We start from the raw sequence: 16,211 nt of genomic DNA, 5'->3' as shown, positions 1-16,211 counted from the left end.
CCACCTCTCCTAGATGCTTCCATACCTGCGCAGGAATGTCATCAGGACCAACTGCCTTTCCATTTTTCATCCTCTTTAATGCCTTTCTAACTTACTAATCATTGCCACTTCCTGGTCCACCACACTTGCCTCCTCTACTCTCCCTTCTCTCTAATTTTCCTCATTCATCAACTCCTCGAAGTATTCTTTCCATCTATCTAGCACACTACTGGCACCAGTCAACATATTTCCATCTCTATCCTCAATCACCCTAACCTGCTGCACATCCTTCCCATCTCTATCCCTCTGTCTGGCCAACCTGTATAGATCCTTTTCTCCTTCTTTAGTGTCCAACCTGGGATACATGTCATCATATGTCTCTTGTTTGGCCTTTGCCACCTCTACCTTTGCCCTATGTCGCATCTCAATGTATTCCTTCCGCCTCTCCTCGGTCCTCTCAGTGTCCCACTTCTTCTTAGCTAACCTTTTTCCTTGTATGATTTCCTATACTGTGAGACTCCACCACCAAGTCTCCTTCTCTCCTTTCCTGCCAGAAGATACAACAAGTGCTCTCCTGCCTGCCTCTCTGATCACCTTGGCTGCAGTGGTCCACTCTTCTGGAAGCTCCTCCTGTCCACCAAGAGCCTGTCTCACCTCTTCCCGAAAAGCTGCACAACACTCGTCCTGTCTCAGCTTCCACCACATGGTTCTTTGCTCTGCGTTTGTCTTCCTAATCTTCCTCCCCACCACCAGAGTCATCTTAAACACCACCATCCAATGCTGTCTAGCCACACTCTCCCCTACCACTACCTTACAGTCGGTAACCTCCTTCAGATTACATCGTCTGCACAAGATGTAATCCACCTGCGTGCTTGTACCTCACCCTTGGTTCCTGCCTCTTCTGGAAAAAAGTGTTCACTCCAGCCATTTGCATCCTTTTTGCAAAGTCTACCACCATCTGTCCCTCCAAGTTCCTTTCCCTGGATGCCGGTGGCGGACGTTGTTAACCCGGGGCCACGACCGATCCGGTATGGAATTCTTTGGATGAACGCTCATATTTGTTTGGCAAAGTTTTAAGCCGGATGCCCTTCCTGACGCAACCCTCTGCATTTATCCGGGCTTGGGACAGGCCTACAGTTTGCACTGGCTTGTGCACTTTTCCACAACACATTTTCTGAAATCGACATGTAGATACTGTATGTATGTACATCAGGGGTGGGAAAACATTTGTGCCCAAGAGCGACATTTGATTTTTAAAACCATCAGATGGGCCAAGTCATTTGAGAAATTAATTTTAAAAAGTTAAAATATGTATTTAAACTCTTTTTTTAATAACATAATAATACATTCTAATTTTCTAATTTCATTGTTACAATTAATTTAATTATTTAATAAAGTAATTTTTAAAAATTGTACAATTTTTCCTTACATTTTGTTATTTACAATAAATACTATTAGTGGGGAGCACATCCGCTTCACAGTTCAAAGGTCTTAGGTTCAAATCCAGGCTCCGGCCTTCCTGTGTGGAGTTCACATGTTCTCCCCATGCCTGCCTGGGTTTTCTCAAGGTACTCAGGTTTCCTCCCACATTCTAAAACATGTATGGTTTGTTAATTGAAAACTCTAAATTGTCTGTAGGTGTGGATATGAGTGTAGATTGTTGTTTGTCAATATGTGGCCTGCAATTGGCTGGCGACCAGTTCAGGATGTACCCTGCCTCTCACCCAGGGTCAGCTAGGACAGGCACACCCACGACAGATTTGCGCTAGTCGGGAAAATAGAGCCCAAAGGAGAAAAAGGAGATAGCAAGTTGCATTCTAACACTCCGCTCTTGACCCGAATGTCCATCCAGGCAGATATGATATTGATATGGTAACGCCCAAGGGGACATCTACACTTTTTTCACAACACCTAGGTACTGGCATACGTTTATATAAACTGAAAGAATTTTTCATTTTCCTTATACATTATATGTATAATGCGCGCTATTGACTAATTTCTAGGGGGAAACGTGTATTGTACACGAGAAATTAAATGTCAGGTGGACCGGATTAAAAAAGGGAATGGGTTACAACTGGCCCCCGGGTCATACTTTGCTCACCCCTGATGTACACTACTGTATGTAGGTGTAACAATAATATTAATCATAATTCAGTATTAAAAGCATTGGTGATAAGTGGCCAGCTTTGGCTGTTTTGCAAAGGAAAAGCGAGTGATACATTACCTATCTGTTACATGTATAGGGTTCTGCAGAGTGACTGCTGGAAGTATATTATTCTGCAGGAGTCTCTTAAACAACAAGGTCTCCTCTACCCGAAAGGGGTTTAACAACATTAGACTCTGACCACATAAAATGACCCAGACACTCTGAGAGGCCAGAGGGTTTATAAGACGGAGGCCCTGCGGTGCCGCAGTGTTCCGGGCTGACGAGAGGCGCTGGAGGCGTGTGCGAAGGCTCGACATGCAGCAGGGGAGGGGCTGCGAGGGCTTAGGCGTCAGGCTCCTGGTCTTCTTCTGGGGGTGTGCAGAGAAGAGCTCATCCAGCAGCTGCTGGTTGGAGAGCGGCGGGGCCTTGCGCTTCTGGCCTAGCGCAGAGCTCACGCGCCGCTCTTTCGAGCCACCTCCGCAGTTTGCCAGTTTGGCAGCGCAAGTGAGGTCATGATGCTCTAGGTGTTTTTTGGCCTTCTCCTCATACCTGTAAAGTTCAGACAGGCCCATGATAAACATATACTACTCACAAAAATTTAAGGTCCAACCTAAAATGCACTGTAACCTGACTTAATTTGACCTTCTCTAAACCTTTGAATACACTATACAATGTACAAGGAGCTGAATGGCTAAATTCACAACAGGTGTTTTGTCCATGAAAGGACCAATACATTTTCTCCTGGTCCAATTAGAACTGGTATTTATTTCCCAGTCCTCTTTGTCATGTTGTCATCATGAGACCAAGAGGACACCGAACAATTGATAAACAATACCTTCCCATCAAACAAGAAGTGGCCACTGTGAGGTTCGACTGTCATTGAGTTTGACCAGCAGGTTGCAACAGAGAGACTGGAAGAGTCACATAAAGGCATAGGAGCGGACGTTCTTCGATCAAACACCCGTTTTGAATTTTGCCGTTCAGCTGCTTTTCTCTCTGTGATGCCAACCACAGAAAGTTACTAAGGATGCAAAAGAAGAAATAAGAACTATTCCAAATTTCTCTAATGAGTACTTTTTAAGAAAAATAAGGTTATTGGGTGAATGTTAGAAAATAACACAAATAAAAAATTCGGATTTACAAGGATTTTACACTTGAATGATCGATAAGCTTTTATCCCATAGGGTAATTTGTAAAAAGAATGTTCAAATTTGGAGATTTATTTTGACCCTCTTTAGTCAGGTCAGTCAACTTAATATATAATGAAGTATATGTAATAACTGCAGCATAAGAACTTTTATACTAAAATGTATTAAAGTATTTTTGTTTTCTTTTTTTTGTATTTTCTCAAGTTTTAAACATACTGGGTCACTTTGACACGCGACATAACAGGAATTTTAAGAATGTTAAAATACTTCTCGAACATGGCTTGAACTGTGAATGAATGAGAAGTTCAATGGCAAAGCAGGTTACTGTGTCGTTGATATACACCACCAAAATATCAGCTATCCAAAATAACACACTGTATTCTGTAATTCACTATGGTAAATGACAGCGATTAGAACACATTTTAAGATCAGCTCGTTTCCTGATTTTTTTCTACCCCCCATAAATGACTCCATCCCTGTCTTACCTTCATTAATGTAAATCCTTTGACTCGCAGGGGGGGCGGGTCAAACGCTAACACTCATTACCTCCATCTGTTCGCTGCCAAATCTGTTCTTGACTAGCCAACTTTGTGTCACTTTCCTAAGTGCTCATGAAGTAAGCGTGAATGTGATTTTCAATGAACAAAAACAGCAGTGAGAACCGGGAAACAGCATAATTTTCTTCCAAGTGATACTATGTTCATGCTGCAAACAAACTACTGACTTTTTTTAGCGTTTATTCTGTTCAAGGCCTTGGGTGAGCGGGTGCCTATCCCAGCTGACTGTGGGGCAAAAGGCAGATTACGCCCAGAATTGGTGGTATTGGTGCTATACTATCAGCGCTAGCAAATGGTCATTGAAACAAAGCGTGCTGTTCTAGTCACTAATGTACTACATCTACTATCATAAATAAGTACAATTATGACAAGGCTGGTTTAAGTGGCATATATATGATATATATATTTTTGTATACTTAACTGGCACAATTGGGATATGTTCATGCACATGTAGTTAAGACTCTCTGCAACTTACTGCCAACCCAGGCTTAACTAAAATCCTGCCCGAAATACAAAGGCTGTCCCTAAATCGAGACAAATCACTTCAACATTATTCCTTGAAACCCAATCCTATATAGAGAGGGGTTTGGCATTTTCTTACACCATCTTAGGGTGTTTAAGAAAGAGCACAAAAAACGTGATCAGATGAGTTTTTCAGCTACAGGTTCCACAAAAAAAAAATAAAATAAAAAAAAAATAAAAAAAAGGCAAATAGGTGAATCTGTGAATACTGAGCCACAAATATGTGGGGGATTACTGTATCAAGAAACAAAAAACATCTTAGAAAGATAATAGACTGACTACTTACTTCTTACGGTCTTCCTCCATGAGATTTTTCCACCTGTCATTAACAGCGATGCTGATCTCCTGTAGGCTGGCAGTAGGTTTCTCCCTGAGAACCTCAACGCGGGCTTCCTTTTCGAAAAGGGCGACCGGTGACGGTGGCATTCTCATCGCCCGGTTGCTGATCAGGTCAAAGGCGGTCAGAGCGGTACGCTTTTCTGTGATGACATTGATAGTCTTCTTGTTCTCATCGACAGCGGAGTGACTGGGTGCGGAGACTTGATGAATTTTGACGGGCTGCAGGGGCTCTAGTGATACCGGGTCCTTCAGAGCCGTGCCCTTGCTCCAGTCTTCAGCTGATATACGGGGTCTGTTTGAGTCTCTGTCGTCCTCGAGTTCACTTGGCAAGCGTACAGTTTCATCACCACAGAGAGAAAAGTTAGATTCTTGCCCACCAGGAATCTGGTTGACAATCCAGTCCTCTGCCGCCGAGGACGAAGCGCTGCTGTTCGAGGTCCGTCTGCTTGGTGGGGGATTGTCGCTCATTATGCCATTGGATAGTTCAAGAAAATCTTTTAGGGTGTGAAATCCTGCAGCATCCTTTATTGCACTGATCTCGTCATCTGGTTGCACGGTGCCAGTCTTTGAGGATGGTGAAAACAAGGTTTCAGGGCCGAGCTGTTTTGTTGGAGAATCGCGATTGGGCCAATACCCGTACAGAGAGACCAGCAGAGCTTCTAACGCAGTAAACAAGGCTTCCTAAAAGAAAACATAGAACTGATGGGGATTAAGACATTGTCATCTGTCTGTGATCAAGCCTCTGAGAATACCTTGTTGTGGAGAAGAACCTGGCTCTTGTCAGGTGTCAGGTTGACATCCACCGAAGACGGTGAAACGGTAATTTTAAGCATTAGGATGGGGTAGCGGTTTTGCGTGGACTCATCCCCATACTGCGCAGTATAGTGTTGACGAAGTAACTGATGACGGATAATAAATTGAGACAGACAAAAAAAAAAAAACTATTAAAAGCAAAAATACTTTGAGCATAAAAACATACAGTGGGAAAAGACGGATTCAAAAGCATACCTTAATGATGTCTTTCAGGTGGACGGGCCGATTGTTGACAAATATGAATGTTTTGTCTGGAACAGAAGTACTGGTTGAAGCGGAATCTGCTCCTGGCTTTGGGAAAAAACCCTCTAGAAAAATCTTAGGAAGATGCAAAACATAGAGATGGTATTAACAAGACAAAAAAACAACAAGGTTGCTACAAAGGTCTCAATTTGCTATTATATATATTTTTTAATTAACAACCAATTGGCATCAGAAAAAAACCCTCTAAAAAAAATCTGCCAAAACACAAAATAAAGATAGCATTACCAATCCAACACATACAAGTAAAGGTTGATACAAAGGGGTTAATTTTGTAAGGAAAGTTCATTAATGTTGATGTAAATATTATACCTCCTGTTAAAATCCCTTCTCAGGAAGAGCTATAATGTTACTGGGTCAATTTGTCTGAAATGCAAAAATCCCAGAAAGATTTTGCTTATATCACTATTCTTCTCTATTATTAACTTAATGCCTGAAATAAACACTTATCATTGTTGATTGCACGTCAGAATGAAAAACTACACTAAATTGCCAGAAGTATTCGCTCACCTGCCTTGACTCACATATGGTTTTAAGTGATTCTAGTGATGGATAATTCTATATCCATATGGTTTAATATGATGTTGGTCTACCCTTTGCAGCTGTATCAGCTTCAACTCTTGTGTAGAGGCTATCAACAAGTTTTAGGTGTGAGTTCATGGGAATTTTTGCCCATCTTCCAGGAGCATATTTGTGAGGTCACACACTGATGTTGGCCGAGAAGGCACTGTCAACTTTAAATCAACCCAAAGGTGTTCTATCGGGTTGAGGGCAGGTCTTGGTGCAAGCCAGTCAAGTTCATCCATACCAAATTCTCTCAACCATGTCTTTATGGACCTGGCTTTGTGCACTGGTGCACAGACATGTTGGAACAGGAAGGGATAGTCCCAAAACTGTTTGACTGTCCAAAATCTCTTGGTATGCTGAAGCATTCAGAGTTCCTTTCAGTGGACCTCAGGGGCTAATATGTTGGACATTTCCAACTTTGTGGGAACAGTTTTGAAATATCCTCTTCCTGTTCCAACATGACTGTGTATCAGTCCACAAATCAAGGTTCATAAACACATGGACGAGAGAGTTTGATGTGGATGAACTTGACTGGCCTGCACAATCCTGACCTCAACCCTATAGAATACTTTTGGATGAACTAGAGTGCAGACTGAGAGCCATGCCTTTTCGTCCAACATCCATCAGTGTGGAACCTCACAAATGTGTTTTTGGAAAAATGGTCTTACATTCCCATAAACACACTCCGAAACCTTGTGAAACACCTTCCCAGAAGAGTCTAAGCTGTCAAAACTGCAGCGGGTGGACCAATGGACCAATGTCATATTAAACCCTATTGATTAAGAATGGGATGTATTTGAGACAAGGCAGGTGAGCGAATACTTTTGACAATATAGTGTACTTTGAACTTTTAAAATACATCACATTTGGCCCAAGACATATACATTGTACCAAAGAAACAAACAGAGCAGGTGGGTTAACCACAGCAAAGGAAAAAGTTGAAAGTGTTACATTATCAGATGAGATGGCACTGTTGACCAAAACCACTGAACGTTGGTGATAACATCTGAATTAGAAGCGGCAAAATATCGCAGGAGGAAAAAACAGCTTATAGTATTCAGTATAGTATTTCACAACACCACAAATGACAAGCCTCCTGACAATAAATGAACACGTCTCGCAAAAACAGTGATTAAAAACGCAACAGGGATTTTTGCTAGAAAACCTTTTAGATTGTCGAGAAAACATACACACTGATAGACGCTGGACAATCTTGCCTGCAGCTGTTCTCGGGCTAAAATTGACGACTGGACGTAAAACCGAACAATCCTACTAAAAAATCCATTATGGAAGTAAGCTTGTAAGACATTACGAGCGCTATTAATGTTGTATCGATTCCAGGTGGTGAAGAACCATACTTTTTTGCACCCCTCCACATGGCTTCAGGCTCATTATATGCCGTGTTCGCTAAAAAACGTCAATAAACGAACTGCCGTTTCATTTCAGGGCACATGTGTTTCTCCCCATTTCTGCTCATTAGGGTCACTTTATGGGAGCACAAATAGCGACTCCTTGCCCTCGAAGGGCTGAAAGTATAAGTAATCACACCAAAAAACGGGTGTCACGTTTTGTTCCAATTCTTCCCTGAACAAGGCACTGGTGAAAGTGTCAACCTGGCTTCCCTTGATCTTGAGCTTTGGTCTAGGGGACAAATGGGAGAAAAAGCGCTATCGTTGTTGCTACAGGGAGTCGGACTTGTAGGAAAAGATGAAAGGTCGCTCTCGTAACTGGGTGCAGAGGCAAATCAACAACAACCAAGAGAGAGAAATGAGAGAAACAAGGTGAAAAGGTGCTGCTCTATATCTGCCAAAGCTGATTAGTTGTGAGATACCAAGCCACATGGCACCGACTGTGACCGAGCAAAAAATTACTGCTCAAACACTACTTCAATTACACTCAGCACAACAAAGCTTAGCTAACAGAAAGTAAAATCACTCACTCTTCATCAGGAAAGAACTGAAAGGAAAGGAGGAAGGGAAAGGTTGGCCAGCGACCAACTGACCACATTTGCTGGCTTGAGACCAGCTCTTCTTGGCTATTAGCTCATAGTCAAGTATAATGTGGATTCTATTAAAAGGAAACATTCAGCCATCCATTTTCTATAGCGCTTGGCCTCATTAGGGTTGCGGGTAACTGGAGTCTATCAAAGCTGACTTTGGGCAAGAGCTGATTTTGGGTACACAGTAGACTGCTCGCTAGCCAATCCCAGGGCACAAATGCACAAACAACTGCTCACACTCACATTCACACTTATGGTGTAACATTCACAACATTCCTAATTTAATTGCGTTCAATTAACCAAACAGGTATGTTTTTGCAATGACAAAGCTGAGATGAAGCAAACCAGGCGTGCTAACCATGAGTCCGGCGTGCTACCCAAAACTGTTCCCAGGTAAAGATGTCTAAAATCCATCCATTTTTTTTACCGCTTATCCTCACTAGGATCGTTCTGTCAAACTACTCTAAGAAAAAAGAAACAAACATTTAACACAGCACTCTGATTGAAATCGCTGTATTAAGGGGAGCGGTTCTGTTTCACAGCTTTCGTTACCACGACGACTAGGGCTGGAGATAGGGCGTTCCGACCATGCAAGCAGCTAACTTTTTGTCAAACAGAGACTGAAGAGAAAAGCCATTCTCCAAGACGACCGTAAAAGCATGGATTCTATTTTGGCTCCTGGAGGCAGCACTTTGTCAATTAGCGTAGGATCCGCGTATGTGACGTATCCAGTGGAAACAGCGCCAAACACAACTTACTCACAACAAATATATATTTTTATATTGCTTTTTTAATTGTGGCTCAGTAGAATTATTTAAAAAAAAATAATAATTAAAAAAAAAAGGAACAAGAATGAAACTGGCTTGTACAAAAATAACTGTCCTCTGAACCAATTTTGTTTTTGAGACAATCAATGCAATTCATCGACTTCTGTCGCAGAAAAACCTATTTACACCGGTCAAGCACATGTTGATGTACAAATTTAGGATTAAAATTAAATTTGCCTCATTTCTTTGCTTTTTTGTTCTGGCCTCCAACTTGAGCCAGGCCCACCTCCACCTGCACCTGACGCCTGCTTCAAGCTGTGCCATGTGAATATCCTCCTCTGTAAGCACTCTCATTCTGGAAAATAATTGACTAAAATCACTGTCTGTTTCACTTGTGTGTGCGTGTGTGTGTGTGTGTGTATGTATGCACAGTAAAAACTACAACAAAACATTTGCAATTTACTGCACTGTGTTTTTAGCTGTGCCTTTTGAGTCTTTGTCCTGTTGGAGGAACCATGACCTGCGACTGAGACCAAGCTTTCTGACACCAGACCGCACATTCATTCCAGAAGACCTTGAAAGTCCTTAGATTTAATTGTATCCTGCACAGATTCGAAACACCCTGTGCCGGAGGTGTCAAAGCAGCGCCAGCTACAAAACCAACCCTCCTCCAAGCTTCACAGTCGGTTCAGTGTTCTTTGTGTGCTTCACTTTTGGGTCTGTAAACACAAAACGCTCCAGATTTGTCCCATCTATCCGAAGGACATTCACCCACAATTTGGCAAATTCCATTCTCACCAGGTTCAAGTTATTTCAGTGACCATTGTTGACCAATGCTGTGCGATATATCGTGAAGCTCGATTCGATCTGTATTTTATTAGTGCTCGATATATAAAATTCATCAATAGTATTTTTTCTAGACTTCTAGCTAGTACGCGAGACCTCGTCAAGCAGAAACAACATAGTGGAGAATAAGCTAGCGACTAGCGAGTCAGATATACTACCAAGAAATGGAACATAATGTCTATTTGGAGACAACTGTAGTCTGCAAAACGTGTGCGAAAGATGTTGCGACAAAGACAAAAAACACTACATATCCCTGCAAAATCACCTCAAGATGCAGCACATTATCGAGTGTGATGCATGTATGATCCCCCCAACCCCTGCTATAAAACTTTGATTCCTTTCCTTACCCACCGATGAGGCACAAGGTGAGTGTTTGTTATACTGTGAGACAACGTTTATGTGAATTTTGGCCCAATTCGTTGTGAAGTAAAGTTGCTACGGTGAAGTTTCATTTCAATGTTAAGCTTTTTTTTCTGTCATCGGCTCTTAACATTGATTTGAAGACTAAAATAAACGCTAAAAACCATCAGTGCAAACGTGCTACCAACCGTTTACCTAGTTAGCTGTCTCAATGTTGGCATAGACGTATTTTATTGTTTCAATCACCCAATTGACTGAGAGTTGACTTCACTGAAGCTCCGCGCAATGTAGGCTGAGGCGTCAGACGCTACGCATCGTGAAAGCCTCCTTCGCACAATATAATCTTATTCCAAGTGTTGCACTGAGGCGACTGGTCATTAATTTCAATAAGTTAAGACACACGACTGTTCGCCGCCGTTGGGCACAAGCATGTCTCCGTGCGCGTTCTTCTTCGTTGGTTTTCACCACTTCTTCTTTGGGATCAGCGGACTAGGCATCGAAACCCTACGCCCAACACTAATTTAGTCTAGGTATGCATCAGTTACAAGGTGTCATTTTGGAGACTTAATAGCCTTAATGAACTGTACAATTTCACAGTTAGGCACAAACCTCGGCTTGCTCTTGGCGATGGTGACATGGGAGTAGGTTGGCAACTACACTGGACCCCAACGTAGCAAGGAGGGCGCTCCTGTGGTCGGCCGCCTTGGCCTTCTGCCAGACGACCACCTGGAACAATGCGACACCCACGCAACATACACACGTAATCTCCATGTTAATGTCGAGACAGTAACCCAACCACAATTCTGCCAACATATCTGCGGCAAACATAGAAGACTTTTTTTTTTCTTCACAATTTATCAATATAAACTGGTAAATTGGACCCAAAACGTAAACTTTTTGGGCCAAATAGACCCCCTTGTGACAACCTTTATTTGTTTGTGTTGCATTGGTATTATTAACACTGTTTCATTTTCTGACACTTTTGGAAGTTTAATCATGCCCCTAACATTATTGCTGCTCCTGAGAATTAATGTAATACGAGGATTAATTGTTAAAAGAAATTCTGCCCATCTTTTATCCATTGTGTGTCACAATCAGAAACTCAAAAATATTTAAAACATGTATAATAAAAAGAAGAAAAGGCCAGCTGGAGATTTTGTTCATTGTCAAAATATTAACACCGGTCAATTTTATCCAACCCGCAACCTTTACTCGTTCGTCTAGGGTTTTTAATAGTAATACTGTACTTTAGTTTTCTGATACGTTTGGATAAATAAACATGCCCCGGGTCAAACTGACCCAGTAACAATATTGCTGTTCCTAAGAAACGAATGTAGCAGGAGAGTTAACTTTAAAAACAAAATTACATTTCTGCCCCCCCCCCCTCCTTTTACTCATAGTGTCACTGCCGAAAAATAAAAAATAAATTATAAAATATATACAGTTGGAACCAAATATTTACATACACTATATACTAAGACATACTTTTTATTTCTCAATGTCTGACTTGAAATCAGACTAAACCTTTCCTGTTCAATTAGGATTACTAAAATTATTTCTATTTGGTAAATGCTAGAATAATGAGAGTAGGTTTCTTTTAGACAATGTTTCATTATTTTCTTCGTTTTATTAGTATTTGGTACCATTACATTCAAACCTGTATGACTTGGGACAAATGTCCACATAATGTCCTTTCCTCATGTTGCCATCCATTTTGTGAAGTGCACCAGTGCCTCCTGAAGCAAAGGAACCCCACAACAAGATGCTGCCACCCCCGTATTTCAAAGTTGGAATAGTGTTCTCAGGGTGCAAGCTTCTCTCTTTTTCCTCCAAATGTAAAATGCTAATTATGGTCAAACAGTTAAATTTTGGTTTCATCAGACCGCAGGACATGTCACCAAAAATTTGGGTATTTGCCCCTGTGTGCATTTTCAAACTGTAATCTGCCTTTTTAGTTTCTTTTGGAGTACTGGCTTCTTTCTGGCAGAATGGCCAGTCAGCCCATATCAGCACGGTACTCATTTCACTGTGGATAATGACACAATCTTACCAGCTTCAGCCAGTTTATCACACACTTTTCCAGCTAAATAACTATAAAACAAAAAGTTTAAAACAATACCTCTGCCATGTACCTAAAGATGCTTACATTTGCGATTTAGCATTTGGCAAAGGAAATAAGCACAAATTAGGCAAAGGTAATAACCACAAGTTTACAACCCAAGCCCAAAATTAACACTACAACTTAAGAAAAAGCAAACTAAGCACTGGCTCATCTACATAAAACATACGAAACAAATGAAATATTTTTTAAAATCACTATTAGTTATAGTTCTTTCCAAAGTCATGTGCTCCATGATAGGCATGCAACAGCTATTTGACATACAGTTAGCACATGGAAACGGATCACTCCTGTAAACAGCTCGTAAAGAAGCTGTGAAACACGACACACGGGCTCGAATAGCAGTGCTCGTTGTAAAGGATAGGGGCAAGCGAGAGCTGAATGTACGAAATGGGGGCATTACTCATCGTTAACAACCTTGAAACTGATTTCTAGGAACGTCATATACAGTAGTGTTGTGCCCTCTCACTGACCCGCATAGCCTACATACACACACACGCACACTTTCTGTGGCCTGAAACAGAAACTGCAGCTGAGTTCAGCAACTTACTCAAGCATCATAATCAGCTAAATCCGAGTTCACAGTCAGTCATATTTGTGTTTGGAGCACCTGACAGCTGTGATTAGCGGCGGTGAGAAAGGGTACAAGAGATGGAAATGTCAAGTTGCTCAATACTTGTACGGCTGGTTGAGCTAATCTTATATAAAGACTTAAGATGGTCTGAAATTATTGTTGTTTTTTTGTTTTAAATGGTGCAAGCAAAAAGTAACACTAGTGTCATGCAAATTAACATATGCTGAAAAAGAAGCTAAAGACAGTTGATTTAACACTTCAGTTATGTTGCGGGTCTAATTGAAGCATTTGAAAAACTAAAAAAAATAGAGACAGAGAATTTGCAAAAAACTTAAACACAGTTTATTTAGACCTGTTGTTAAGTGGTGGGTCAAAATTGACATGCCTGAAAATCTACTAAAACTAATGAAAATAATTTTCAACTACCTGAACAGATTACTTAACACTTCGGTTGAGCGGTGGGTCGAATCAAAACATTCGAACATCTAACAAAAAAAAATAAAAATAATAATTTGCAACCAACCATATAATTTCTCTTATATCTCTTATATTGATCAAGAATATGTAAAAAACAGTAAATATCGTGCAATATTTGGCTACATGCTATAACCTGCTAATATTCAGACTCTCAGTGTATACAATCAAAACCCTACCGTGTGTCAAACCTGAAGGCTACTGGTGACACCTTGTGGCTGTACTCAGTTCCAACACGTTACTTGTGTTTCGCATGCCCTCGCTCTGTTCTTTGTTACACCTACAATGTCCATTGTTGTTGGTTTTTTTTCATTTGAATATTGGAAAATCTTATTGCTAGACTTTTAAACTTCAGAACAGAAGGGTTAACCTAAATATTGACTCCAAATGTGGTCAGTTAACTCCAGCGTATTTATGTTTTTCTATAAGCCAATAGAGTTCTCTGTATATTCTGGGAATGCCCATTAATGTGCACTGTCCTATCAGAACAAAGCAATAAATGAAAAAAAATGAATGAAATACCGTAAATAAAGAAAAAGACATACAGCTAGCTTTACAGGGTTGCGCCAACTTATTGACATCAACTGCTTTAAAAAGTATAAAGGAGGATAACTTACCTTATTATGAGTCAGTGTGAGTCTCAAATCGGGTTTTATGATGGCGTAGGCCACCAGCAGGTCCTGGATTTTCTTCACCTCGTCCTTGCACCTCTTAGCCGACGAGTAATATTGTCGCCTCACGGGAAGATTCTTGAAAAGTTTCAGTACACTAACTGTTGTACCTGCAAGACACGACAACTGTTATTTTTTTCCATTAATTAAAGGAGACAGTGTACAAAATTGACTATTAAATGGCTTTCATACAAATAGTTGAATCTCTAATTTAGTCATTAGTCTTGGGAACTGTTTTAAATTGTGAGAAAAATGCATAATACTGTATGCCTCATTTATAGTTTAGCTGGTTTAGGTGTTGCATCAGATAAAGCTGTTGGTGGACGTAAATATGTATTATTGTGCTAATGAAAGTAGCTATGAGCGGTGTTACCCATTAACAATTCACTTTTTAAAAAATGTGGTTGTGGTGATAGAAATCCAGTTCTTTCATTTTGCTGCTTACGACAAAAGTTAATGAGGCCTTGCCTTGGCCATGGTGAGTTGGCTTCTGAGATACGATGCGCCCTTGGGGGTTAAGCGTGTACTGGGTGCTGATGTCTTCATCCTCCGTCTTGGTAGTGATGGAAACCTGGAGAGGAACAGTAAAAATTAGACTGGTTGCCACCCAATGGCAGGAGTCATATAAGTAAACAACCATTCACACTCATATTCACACCTATGAGCAATTTTGGGTCTTCAATAAACCTAACATGCATGTTTTGGGAATGTGTGTGGAAGTCGATGTACCTCGAGAAAACCCATGCAAACACAGAGGGAACCTCAGGACCGTGAGGCAGACATGCTAACTACATCATCACATTGGTGCCTTAACACAGTCAACAATGTCTAAATTAGAACGCCGTGACTTGCTGATGACTGAGAGTTGCCCTGACCTCCGCCACTCCGCAAACGGAGCCGAGCGCCTCTCCCCTGAAGCCGTACGTCTGGAGGCGCTCCAGGTCCTCGTGGCTGTGGATCTTGGAGGTGAAATGGCGCACGGCCATCACGGGAGCGTCCACAGCTTTGATTCCGTGGCCGTTGTCACGTACCTCTATCCGATCCAGGCCGTGGTTCTCCTGCAGTGGCAAATCAAGGGGAGAGTTTGCATATGAATACGGACATCAAAGAAAAAATAATTTACATAGATAGTTTTTTTGTTTTTAGTTTTAGATTATTGCATTTTCACTGTACTGTACTGTACTTTAGCCACTCCATTATAAGATGGCGCCAGCGAACTTCACAAAATCCGGCCACCAGCAGTTCATGTGGTTACCTCGCAGCGAAAGTAAAGGTATCTATTGTATTTTGTGTTTGCATTTTCCATTTTCGTGCAAAAAGACTTTTGGCCAAAGCAAAATGTCTTTTTTTTCTTACCATGGGTCCTTGAAAGTAAGTGCTAGAAGAAGCTGATAATTACTATAGAATTCTAGCATGAATCCAAACATGAATTTGAGCAAATGTAATTTAAAAAAGGCAACAAAAAAACAACTACAGTAGATTTAAGAGCAACAAAAGTGAAGAATGTTTGATAATTTACATTATTTTTAATTAAAGTGCAAAACAATGTTGCAAAAACTGTTTCATTCTTTATATTCCACTTTATTACATAGAGTGCTACATTCTTATTTTAAAAAAACACAACATTTTTTCATATGCTTTTTGGAGGGCTGGAACAGATTAATGGCATTTCCATTCATTTCAATGTCTTGCTGAAATTAGCCCGTGAACAAATATAGTGCAGCTCAGCCTCCGGCTGACGGCCGTCCTAGCTAGCAATATGCTTTTGGCTGTAGGTCAAACTCAATTGAAATGGCTAGTTTTGAAAAACAAAAAATAAAAACAACAACAACAAACACTTAATTGTTCTTAGCTTCTAACTTTGCAACAATGAGAGGGTGAAAACAGTTGAGAATCACTGCTCTAACCCAATGCCCTACCCTACGATGAAAAGTGCCGTCCGGCCGTGGCTTGAAAGTGACAGCTCTTCACGCAGCCTAGCTCTCAAGTCATGGGCAGAGAAACTTGGAGAGAAGGGCGGTTATTACGCCAATTGGACAAATTATGACATCACAATTTGACAGGCTCTC

The 16,211-nt window shown here is 41.0% G+C and overlaps 1 protein-coding gene across 4 annotated transcripts in view; it reads right to left on the bottom strand.

Annotated features, from left to right (window-relative positions):
* Positions 1-16,211, bottom strand: part of pms1 (PMS1 homolog 1, mismatch repair system component) — a 51,913-nt gene that overhangs the window by 35,148 nt on the left and 554 nt on the right. For 3 of the 4 annotated variants that reach the window (XM_061692927.1, XM_061692928.1, XM_061692924.1), the window contains exons 2-9: positions 15,018-15,200; positions 14,611-14,713; positions 14,089-14,252; positions 10,914-11,030; positions 5,700-5,822; positions 5,444-5,590; positions 4,639-5,372; positions 2,204-2,674 (exon numbers count right to left, since the gene is read on the bottom strand). In XM_061692927.1, the coding sequence (XP_061548911.1) occupies positions 2,204-2,674; positions 4,639-5,372; positions 5,444-5,590; positions 5,700-5,822; positions 10,914-11,030; positions 14,089-14,252; positions 14,611-14,713; positions 15,018-15,200 (2,042 nt within the window). The remainder of the gene's footprint in view (positions 1-2,203; positions 2,675-4,638; positions 5,373-5,443; positions 5,591-5,699; positions 5,823-10,913; positions 11,031-14,088; positions 14,253-14,610; positions 14,714-15,017; positions 15,201-16,211) is intronic. The other variant, XM_061692926.1, reaches the window with a different exon arrangement.

This window comes from Phycodurus eques, chromosome 12 (assembly GCF_024500275.1).
Source record: "Phycodurus eques isolate BA_2022a chromosome 12, UOR_Pequ_1.1, whole genome shotgun sequence".
In the NCBI taxonomy this organism is placed as follows: domain Eukaryota; kingdom Metazoa; phylum Chordata; class Actinopteri; order Syngnathiformes; family Syngnathidae; genus Phycodurus; species Phycodurus eques.
The sequence above is the reverse complement of the archived record's forward strand: the minus strand, read 5'-3'. Positions and strand labels throughout refer to the sequence as shown.